The 11,337-nt window shown below is 40.8% G+C and overlaps 1 protein-coding gene across 3 annotated transcripts; it reads left to right on the forward strand.

The window, feature by feature from the left end:
• The first annotated feature begins 2,256 nt into the window (after positions 1–2,256).
• Positions 2,257–10,910, forward strand: LOC146312320 (protein NLRC3-like). 3 transcript variants are annotated; one of them, XM_084740688.1, is made up of 10 exons: positions 2,257–2,348; positions 2,456–2,599; positions 3,003–3,149; positions 3,437–3,515; positions 3,678–3,879; positions 3,990–5,793; positions 5,884–6,057; positions 8,065–8,238; positions 10,065–10,111; positions 10,212–10,910. In XM_084740688.1, the coding sequence occupies exons 1-10, from the start codon at positions 2,272–2,274 to the stop codon at positions 10,805–10,807; spliced, it is 3,444 nt and encodes a 1,147-aa protein (XP_084596814.1). In that variant the 5' UTR covers positions 2,257–2,271; the 3' UTR covers positions 10,808–10,910. The 3 variants fall into 3 exon arrangements, with proteins under 3 accessions (XP_084596814.1, XP_084596813.1, XP_084596816.1); XM_084740687.1 differs by lacking the exon at positions 8,065–8,238 and adding an exon at positions 9,396–9,569; XM_084740690.1 differs by lacking the exon at positions 8,065–8,238 and adding an exon at positions 9,396–9,569 and having other exon boundaries at positions 2,257–2,324; positions 2,468–2,526; positions 3,020–3,149.
• Positions 10,911–11,337: the final 427 nt, after the last annotated feature.

An 11,337-nucleotide genomic window follows, 5' to 3' on the forward strand; every position in this document is an offset into this window, starting at 1 on the left:
CCAGGACCCAGGAACAGACTGAAGGGTTCCACCCGGGCTGCATTCTGCCTCATAATGTTGTAAATATTGTAGAGAACCAGTGAGATCCACACTGCTGCTTCACTCCATCTGTCAGTGCTGAGTTGATGTGTAGCTCATTAGATGGTTAGTTAGCGCCACGTAGTGGACAGATAGTAGAACTACATCATGTGACACTGACTGGGTTTGTGTTGACCACACTCTGATGTCTCTTCAAAGACTTGGACTCTGAAGTTGTGAAGGTGTGACTCAGATCAGATGATCACAGACTGATGAAGAAGAAATAAGCAGCTTCTTGTCTCCCAGTGTTTCCTCCACACATGAAGGTGGATCGTGTCTGTAAGTCGACCTGAGATGAACTCAGCAGGTGAGAATCTGTCAGTGTTTGATCATCAGCATCACTTTGATCACACTGTGTTGTATCACTGTTCACCTGTGAAGTAGAAAGGCTTCTTGATTCTGATTGGCTGTTTCAAAATCTCAGTTTCTCTCTCTGAGTTCAAGAACAATGATTTTAGAAAGACATAGATGTGATTTTGTTTGTGTTTGAATCAGCAGCAGTTTGATTGTAACTTGATGCTCTTAAATGCTCTGACAGCTCCCATCAGCTCAGCTGACATTCATTTTTTTTAACTGTTAATTTGCTGAAGTGGATTGAGTGTTAAGTTTTCAAATGCAGCCGTCTTCCAACACTGAGACTGACTTGGTCTCACTGAAGACTCTGCAGCACAGTCCAAGTCTCAGTTGTCCAGCAGGCTTCAAAGTCTGTTCAGTGTCTCATTCTCCTTTCAAACCACAAGCTGAAAGTAACATCTCAAGTTTGAAAAGTTTTTCTCATGAACTCAAACTGTTGTTTGCTTACTAACACTAGAAACAGCAGAAATCTTCCACAAGTATGAGTTACATATCAATAACACAATAAATCATAATATAACAGAGGCAGAAGTTGGTCTGCAGGGTGTCAGTGCAGGACAGTGTGGTATTTGTACTTTTACTTTAGATTTTACACACAAAATATTTGATCAACAAATAAAATATGAAGTAAGATTATAGATTCAAGTATAGTTATAGCTTTAAAGAGGGATTTCAGTGGAAATCAAAGCTTCATTTCATCACACTGACCAAAGTTAAGTAATGAATTCAGATGAGAAACTGTATTTTATTGATAAGTGAGTCTTTTCCAGGAAACTTTGAGTTCACAGTCATGTTTTCTACCTGTTTGTTCGGTCTGAGCCCAGAAGCTTCAGAGTCAACTGAAGTTCTGTCAAACAGCAGAACAGGAAGAAGAATCAGTGATCAGGTTCACATCAATGATTGGAGGTTACTGACAGTCTAGTCTGACACTTTGTTTTCTACATTACTGACAACAATCAGGACCACAAACACATAAAACATCCTGTAGAATATCATCTTATTGTGAAATTCTGCTCCTGTTGCAGCTCTTCCTACCTGACCTGTTTCATATCAGGTGGAGCTCTGACTCATTCCAGGAAATGTCTCACCTGTGTCGAAGAGTTTTGTCTCTGGGAATCGAGTGAGAGTCTTCTTTGACACTTTGAACTGTTTGAAGAAACTGTAAGTTGGTTTGTTTGATAGTTTAACAACTTTCAACCAAGTTTCTCTTTTGTCTCTCCAGACTTTGTTTCTTGCTGTTTCATGTTTGTGCCTTTTCACTTCTTCAGGGTCCAAACCTGTTTAAAACAGGTTATATATACACAATATAATGTGACTGTATGTCAACAAGTTTTCAACATAAATCTGTGTGAATGGAGAGAGGAGAGTGTGAGTGTTTCAGGAATGTTAGAACCATGTTTATGAAATCAGTCTCTTCAGACAAATCATTATAGTGAAACATGACAGAAAGTTATGAAAATGTAAATTGACCTGAATCTTAAAAACATTTCTATGCTCAGATTTAACTGAGTTATGACTCATAGAAGGAGTGTGGTGTGTTCAGGTTACATGTTTCTGAGTGTTAATCAGCTCATGAGCTGTGTGTCTGAGACAATGCTGCAGCTCCATGACGCCATCTAGTGGAGTGATAGTAGAAGAAGAGCAGCTTCCTCTGCCTCACACTGCTGTCTGACTGCATTCAACTGACACTGATATGAAGCAGAGAATAAGAGCCAATCAGACGAGGAGCAGCTGGTGTTTTTACAGGAGAAATGATGTAAAGGCTGCTGATGTGCACATGAATGATTTGTGTTTCCTCTGCAGATCAAAGTGTGTGTGAGCTGATGTGAGTCCAGCAGCATGAATCAGTGTGAGGACAGAGAGGAGGGAGTCCCTCCCTCTAAAACCACTCTGTGTGATGAAGATGAAGCTCAGAGGTGAGATGAAGATCTCTAACTGTCCATCACTCTTCTGCATGTCACAGATCAGCACTCAGATCACTCAAAGCTCTGTGTGTGTCTTCATGATCAATTCATTTCATCAGGATCCATCAGAGACCACAATCTGCTGGACCTGAACCTGAACCTGAACCTGGACCTGAACCTGAACCCAGCTGTGTGTCCTTCAAGAGTGACTGGTCAAAGGATTTTCATATTGATTTTAAAGGAGGACGTTTATCTGACAGACAGTAAGTTATTGTAGTTGTCACTCACTCCTGATGTTTGTCTTTGTCCCCATTAAATCCAGTCTGACCAGTTGTCCTTGTTAGCTTCATGTTCTCCTAAAGTAATGATGAAGATTGGAGAAGATTAATATTCAACACTGAGATTCTTAATGTGATTTTAACGGAAGTGATGGAGGACAAAACAGTGTTGGTGCTGAAGTACCTGACACTTTATTTTTTTTATCTGATTATAGTTTGTTCAAATATTTCATGTAAAAATTCACAGCTGATACACAGACTGAAAGACTGTGGCACATTTTCTTGAACTTTAGTGTGTTGATTCATGATAGCTAGTTTCTCCAGCAGCTTCTGTGTCTGATGATTAAAAAGTGAATTTCCATCCCTGGTGGTCTTCCTCTTTGTCCAGGATCCATGGGAGACCAGTCTCTGTTGAACCTGAACCTGAACCTGAACCTGGACCTGGACCTGAACCCAGCTGTGCGTCTTTAAAAAGTGATCGGTCAAATGATCACTTCATTAATTTTAAAAGACATCAACCCTCTGCTGCAAAGAGGTAAACTGTTCATAACATTAAAATATGACTGATTCATGTTTTAATTGTTTTGAAATTTGTTGAAAGTTATTTAAACCTGGATGTTTATTTTTACCAAAACTAAATATTCAGGTTTGATGAGGGAGCAGCATGCTGACTCTGGCTCAGAACCACCTGTTGTACAAAGCAGTTCCATGATTGGAGGAGACGGGTTTCACTCCCCCAGATGTCCAGCAGGGTCCCTGAAGGACCTGATGTTTGTCTCTGTGTGACATAATGTGTCCTAATTATTGATGATTCCTCCACAGAGTACAACAGGATAACTCAGAGGTTCCCTGCAGTCAGTCTGTCCTCCAGCATCAAACACACCTGGACTCCATATTTATGGTGTGTTCATGTTCAACAACTACTTCTTCATCTATTCTGTCCACAATCATCTCCATGCTGCATGTGTGAGACCAGTGGACTGTCAGTCTGTCCAACATGGATCTGATGTTTGTCTCCATGAGTTTAGTTTGATTGTGTCATTAATATAAATTTCTGTTCCAGCTGTTGGAGGAGAACATTGTAATGTTTGTGAAGAACGAGCTGAAGAAGTTTCAGAGGGTTCTGAGTTCCAGGGAGGATGAAGAGGTGTTGCATGGTGAGGATGAAGAGCAGGAGAAGAGCAGCAGAGAGTCATTTCTGAAGATCACACTGCACTTCCTGAGGAGACTGAAGCAGGAGGAGCTGGCTGACTGTCTGCAGAGAAGTAAGAGGATTTATCTAAAGATTTTACAGGCTTGACAAATTGTTTAAGGAAATTAAATTGTAATATTTACTTTATAATTCATTCATTGGTCTAATTTGTTGTTTATTCAGGAAGTCATCCTGGAGTTTGTCAGCGTAAACTTAAATCTAACCTGAAGAAGAAGTTCCAGTGTGTGTTTGAGGGGATTTCTAAAGCAGGAAACTCAAGTCTTCTGAACCAGATCTACACAGAGCTCTACATCACAGAGGGAGGGACTGCAGAGGTCAATAAAGAACATGAGGTCAGACAGATTGAAACAGCATCCAGGAAACCAGACAGACCAGAAACATCAATCAGACAAGAAGACATCTTTAGACCCTCAGCTGGAAGAGATGAACCAATCAGAACAGTGATGACAAAGGGAGTGGCTGGCATCGGGAAAACAGTCTTAACACAGAAGTTCACTCTGGACTGGACTGAAGACAAAACCAACCAGGACATACAGTTCATGTTTCCATTCACTTTCAGAGAGCTGAATGTGCTGAAAGAGAAAAAGTTCAGCTTGGTGGAACTTGTTCATCACTTCTTTACTGAAACCAAAGAAGCAGGAATCTGCAGGTTTGAAGAGTTCCAGGTTGTGTTCATCTTTGATGGTCTGGATGAGTGTCGACTTCCTCTGGACTTCAACAAAACTAAAATCCTGACTGATGTTACAGAGTCCACCTCAGTGGATGTGCTGCTGACAAACCTCATCAGGGGGAATCTGCTTCCCTCTGCTCGCCTCTGGATAACCACACGACCTGCAGCAGCCAATCAGCTCCCTCCTGAGTGTGTTGACATGGTGACAGAGGTCAGAGGGTTCACTGACCCACAGAAGGAGGAGTACTTCAGGAAGAGTTTCAGAGATGAGGAGAAGACCAGCAGAATCATCTCCCACATCAAGACATCACGAAGCCTCCACATCATGTGTCACATCCCAGTCTTCTGCTGGATCACTGCTACAGTTCTGGAGGACGTGTTGAAGACCAGAGAGGGAGGAGATCTGCCCAAGACCCTGACTGAGATGTACATCCACTTCCTGGTGGTTCAGTCCAAACTGAAGAATGTCAAGTATGATGGAGGAGCTGAGACAGATCCACACTGGAGTCCAGAGAGCAGGAAGATGATTGAGTCTCTGGGAAAACTGGCTTTTGATCAGCTGCAGAAAGGAAACCTGATCTTCTATGAATCAGACCTGACAGAGTGTGGCATCGATATCAGAGCAGCCTCAGTGTACTCAGGAGTGTTCACACAGATCTTTAAAGAGGAGAGTGGACTGTACCAGGACAAGGTGTTCTGCTTCGTCCATCTGAGTGTTCAGGAGTTTCTGGCTGCTCTTCATGTCCATCTGACATTCATCAACTCTGGAGTCAATCTGCTGTCAGAAGAACAAACAAGTTTCCCAGAGTCTGAAACAAGACAAGATGAATCTACAGAGACACACTTCTACCAGAGTGCTGTGGACCAGGCCTTACGGAGTCCAACTGGACACCTGGACTTGTTCCTCCGCTTCCTCCTGGGACTTTCACTGCAGACACATCAGACTCTCCTACGAGGTTTGCTGACAAAGACAGGAAGTGACTCAAAAACCAATCAGGTAGCAGTCAAGTACATCAAGAAGAAGCTCAATGAGAATCTCTCTCCAGAGAGAAGCATCAATCTGTTCCACTGTCTGAATGAACTGAATGATCGTTCTCTGGTTGATCGGATCCAACAGTCCCTGAGTTCAGGACGTCTGTCCACAGATTATCTGTCTCCTGCTCAGTGGTCAGCTCTGGTCTTCATCTTACTGTCATCAGGAAAAGATCTGGACGTATTTGACCTGAAGAAATTCTCTGCTTCAGAGGAGGCTCTTCTGAGGCTGCTGCCAGTGGTCAAAGCCTCCAAGAAAGTTCTGTAAGTGAGATTTATTCATCAATAAATATACTGCAGTCTTTCAGATGGAAACCTCTGTTTTCACATGTTTCCTGACTGTTGTCTCTCCAGGTTGAGTGACTGTAACCTGTCAGAGAGAAGCTGTGAAGCTCTGTCCTCAGTTCTCAGCTCACAGTCCTCTAGTCTGAGAGACCTGGACCTGAGTAACAACGACCTGCAAGATTCAGGACTGAAGCTGGTGTCTGATGGACTGAAGAGTCCAAATTGTACTCTGGAAACTCTCAGGTCAGATCAAGTCACAGTTTGTCTTAAATGATTGATTTCTCTAAATTTCATGAGTGTTTAATTTATGCAGCTGATCTCATGTCAGGATTTCAGTTTTCACTTTAATGAAAATGTTTCTGATGTTGTTTATTCTTGGATCTCAGATTCACATATTATACAGGACACAATATGAACTCTGGTTCAGATCCAGAGCCTCATTTATGTTTTAATGTTTCCTAACTCAGGTCGCACATATGGGCTCCATGGACACACGTCTCCAACACACACCACAACATGTCACACTAATTATGTAGAAACATCTTCATGCTGCACATCAAATGAAACAGAACAAACTCAGATACAAGTTCACTAAAACTCTTTTTACTGACACCAAACACAATGCAACACCAAACAAATTCATGACCACATATCAAAAACTCTCTAGCACCCCTATTCAAGACATTCAGCACATTTTCACCAATAGCAGTCTGCTACTTTATGCTCCAGACACTAACGAGTCATGTGACAGCAGAGACTCCACTGAGTCCAACAGTGTGCGTCTCGCCGTTCTACGACCAAAACTCATGTCAATAATCAGCCAAAGTAGAGCACATAAACACCTCAAACACTGGGCATATTGACTCTAATCAAACACCCCTGATCAATGACAGCATTTTAAAACATATGGGAGCCATGATTGTGTGTCTCAGGTCTCGTTCTGTTTGTTGTCAGCTATGGAGGCTCTTGTATTCTCCATTTATCTGTCTGTGCAGCAGGAAACTCTTCAATATTCATCATTATTCAGTGTCTTTATGAACATTTCAATGTTTCTGGAGGTTTTTGACTCTGAGAAAAAGCTCAAACTCCTGCTAACAGCCAACATAAACCTGATGAAAACCTGAGAATATCTTTATAAACTGCATCAGAAATCTTCTACTTATTTGTAACTCTACTAATATGTATTCATATTGCATCACCATGTCTCATAATATATCCTCATACACTCTTTTTTATACATAATATTAATCCTTCACATCTCTAATGTGAAATAAATTGTATATTTACATTTTCTACTGTTCAGTCATCTTCTGTACAATATATATTATTCAAATGAAATCATCAGTGTGAAATTTTAGCTGCTTGTTTTGTGAGCAGCTCATGTTGTTTCTCAGTCTTTACAAGGAAACACTATTTACATGATTTTCTCTTAATTATAATGTTACACACATCTGTGTATTACAACATGTGTGCAGTTATCCTGCACAGTTATATCCATATATACACATATATCTGTCCATATATCCAAACAGTTCCATGTATCTGGATAAGTCAAAGGTGTATATAGTGTTTACAGTCTTCAGTGTAAAGTTTGATAAATGTAGTACTTTATATTTTATATATTTTTTAATTTGATATTTATTTTCTAAGTATTCTATTATAACTCAGCCTTTTTTGTAGCTGTACTTTTTGAGTGTGGGATCAATAAAGTTTTTCTTATCTTGTATTTTAGTGTATTTTCATCAGATTTGTCGTTACAGTTGTCGTCTAGGAGGAGGAATACAAATTCAGTTGCACAGTTGGAACTTGGTTATAATCATTTTACTTTGATTTACTGGTTGAGGATAAATGTTTTCCTTTGCTGCATCTTCATTTGACTCTGGAATGATAATAGAAATGAGTTTAAATTAAATGGATTCATATTCCTCAGTTTGATGTGTGTGTTTAGGCCTGATGTTTGACAAGTTCTTCCTGATGCATTGTGGGTAGATTAGATCAGATGTTTTTGTCTAAACTCAGAGCTGAAGGAGGTTTTAGTATCAAATCATTTCATTTACTGGATGGTTTTTTAATGAGTGATTCAGTGATGATCTGTTGTCGTGTCTCCAACATGTTCAGAGTAAAGCATAAAGGATTTGAAGACATGCTGAAAAGAGATTATATATGTATTATATGTGTATCACTAAAAGTTCAGACTCAACTTTTTAACACAAATGTTTTTTGTTGTCTTGTTCATTATTTCCTCTTCAGACTGAGTGTCTGTAACCTGTCAGAGAGAAGCTGTGAAGCTCTGTCCTCAGTTCTCAGCTCACAGTCCTCTAGTCTGAGAGACCTGGACCTGAGTAACAACAACCTGCAGGATTCAGGACTGAAGCTGGTGTCTAATGGACTGAAGAGTCCACACTGTACTCTGGAAATTCTCAGGTCAGTAATTAATGAGCCTTTCAACTGACGTCAATTTAAAATCTGACTGACTTTCACACTTTTCCTGTTTGATTTGGTGAAATGAATCTTGGTACATTTTCCAGGTCAGTTCAGTTCATTTGGTCTTCTGTGAAAACTGTAAATTAAACTCTGGTGCCGATCAAACAAACAGAGTGAAACATCTCAAACACACACTGTAATGTCTGTAGTGATGTCAGCAGCATGGCTCTATGGATGATGATGTGCGTCTGTCAGTCTGTCCTCCACTTTGGGCCAAACTGAAATATTTCAACAACTATTGGATGGATTGTGATGAAATGTTGTTCACACATTCATTTCCCTCTCAGGAATAACTGTTCAAAGTTTCATCTAGAGCCATGATCAGGTTCATTTGTCCAAAACTTTGGTTTAGGAGAAAATAACTGCAGAAATATTGACATTTCCCATCAGCCTCAGCTCTACTTTGTGTTTAGTGGTTATTAGTAAATTAGACAACAAACACTGTTCTTTCTAAACATGAATGTTTGACGTCCAGTGTGTCAGATTTATGGGGATTTGTTGTCAGAATATGTCATAAATTGAATACAATCTCCATAAGTGTGTTTTCATGAGTGTATAATCACCTGAAAATAAGAATGATTGTGTTTTTTGTTGAATGAATCCTTTATATCTACAGAGGGTGCAGCTCCTCTTCCACGGAGGCCACCATGTTGCACCATCATGTTTCTACAGAAGCCCAGAAGTGACAAAGTAAACACTGGCTCTAGATACAGACTTTGAGGTTTTGCGTGAGTTCGGTGTCCATCGTAAATTATAGAGTGACTCGAGCTGTTTGCAATCTGCAGCTCATTGGTTGATGCCACTAAATCCTACATGTCCGTCCTTTAAACATGATCATGCTAGCATTGTCATTGTGAGCATGTTAGCATGCTAATGTTAGCATTTAGCTGAAAACACAGCAGTGTGTAAGTAGAACCTGACAGAGCTGCTAACATGGCTGTAGACTCTGGAACAGTTTTCTTCCTGTTAACTCCATGATTCATTTAGTGGTTGTATTTTTATTTACTTATTTCTTCAATGTGAGTTTCTTCTTGTCTTTGACTGACAGCAGGAGCCTCAGATGATGTGATCATATGTGTTGTTGTGTGTGTTTGCAGCCTGTCAGGCTGTCTGATCACAGAGGAAGGCTGTGCTTCTCTAGCCTCAGCTCTGAGCTCCAACCCCTCCCATCTGAGAGAGCTGGACCTGAGCTACAATCATCCAGGAGACTCAGGAGTGAAGCTTCTGTCTGCTGGACTAAAGGATCCACACTGGAGACTGGAGACTCTCAGGTATGAAGAGGCCTGCTGCAGCCACAGACAGTCAGTCTGATAGAGGAGGAGCTGCAAACATTTTCTCTGTCAACGCTGGAGACACATCTCAACTGAATCTTTGACAGAGTTTCAGCAGCTCCTTCAAAACTCTAAAATACAATCATCTGAAGTTTAGCTCTTCAAATATCAGTCAAAAGACATAAATCTGCTGTAAAAATCATCAGCAGTCAGCTGCCATCACTCAGTATTGTTGTGTTTTCACATCAGCAAAGTGTGAGTCTTAAATTGCACTTGTTGAAACCTGCAGAAACCCTGTTTGAGTCCTAAATTTAGCTGCAAATGTTGAAAGTGAAACCTGATTGAAAAGGAATCAGATCATGGATTTAATGAAAAGAATCAAATTCCAACTGTAGATTTGAAGAGAAACAGAAAAAGTGTGTATGAGAGTGAGGTAACGTCCATGTTTCCATGCTGAAAGAGGAAGTGCTGCTCTGACCCTTCTCCTCCTTTCAGGGTGGAGCCTGCTGGAGTCCGATGGTTGAGACCAGGTCTGAGGAAGTGTAAGTGTGAAAACATCACTCATTCACATCTGTGATGTCATCATCAAACACATGATCCATCAATAACTGCAGCTGTGATGTGTCTCCTTCTCTCCATCAGATTCCTGTGAACTCACAATCGACACAAACACAGTAAACAGACTCATCAAACTGTCTGATGACAACAGGAAGATGAAACATGTGGAGGAGCTTCAGTCATATCCTGATCATCCAGACAGATATGGTGATGTCTGTCCTCAGCTGCTGTGTAGAACTGGTCTGACTGGTCGCTGTTACTGGGAGGTCGAGTGGAGAGGAAACGTTTCAATAACAGTGAGTTACAGACGAATCAGCAGGAGAGGAGACAGTGAAGACTGGGTGTTTGGATACAATGATCAGTCCTGGAGTCTGAACTGCTCTTATGGTCATCATTACTCTGTCTGGCACAATAACAGACACACATTCATCTCCTCCTCCTCCTCCTCCTCCTCCTCCTCCTCCTCCTCCTCCTCCTCCTCCTCCTCCTCCTCTTCTGTCTCTGACAGAGTAGCAGTGTATGTGGACTGTCCTGCTGGCTCTCTGTCCTTCTACAGAGTCTCCTCTGACACACTGATCCACCTCCACACCTTCAACACCACATTCACTCAAGCTCTTTATCCTGGATTTGGGTTCTGGTTCCCAGAGTCTGGTTCCTCAGTGTCTCTGTGTCCTCTGTAGGACGGACAGTGTCCTCCTGTCACAGACAGATCAGTTGAGTCTGTACAGGATCACAGTCACATCAATCTTTCAGCTCATCAATGAACTTTGTACAAACTGATTCAATGTGTTTGTCCACATTTGTGTGATGATTTATGTAAAAAGACATTTTCAATCAGAAAACTTTGTTGAAAGGTTTTAGTCGTGTCTCTTATTAAGTGCTGATTTTTTTCTGGAACTGCTCTTTACACAGAAACTATTAAAGAAGACAAAACTCATCAGAAACGTTGATAACAAAGTAGAAAAGTTGGATTTGTGTGTTTGTGGATGTAGTTCAGTGAGACACTGCTGCCGTCAAGTGGACATCAGAGAAAACATCATCACATCAGTCATAAAGGACATTTTCCAGCAGGACTTGTTTGTTCTGTTAAATCGTGTTTCTGGAACTGTGGACAATAAATGTTCAAGTTTATATTTCTGTGTTTTATATTTGTATAAGTGACCCTGAATTAGAAACAGCACATGTTGAGATAAGGAGACAAAAATACTGC

Source organism: Lutjanus erythropterus, chromosome 17 (genome assembly GCF_056507025.1).
Source record: "Lutjanus erythropterus isolate fLutEry1 chromosome 17, fLutEry1.hap2, whole genome shotgun sequence".
NCBI lineage: Eukaryota > Metazoa > Chordata > Actinopteri > Lutjaniformes > Lutjanidae > Lutjanus > Lutjanus erythropterus.

What these genes read in the sequence shown, in the direction of transcription:
- LOC146312320 (XM_084740688.1), top strand. Translation starts at nt 2,272, where the DNA reads ATGAATCAGTGTGAGGACAGAGAGGAGGGAGTCCCTCCCTCTAAAACC. An exon ending in GGACGTTTATCTGACAGACA is followed by an intron (nt 2,600 to 3,002) that starts GTAAGTTATTGT and finishes CTCTTTGTCCAG; the next exon opens with GATCCATGGGAGACCAGTCT. An exon ending in GGCTGACTGTCTGCAGAGAA is followed by an intron (nt 3,880 to 3,989) that starts GTAAGAGGATTT and finishes TTGTTTATTCAG; the next exon opens with GAAGTCATCCTGGAGTTTGT.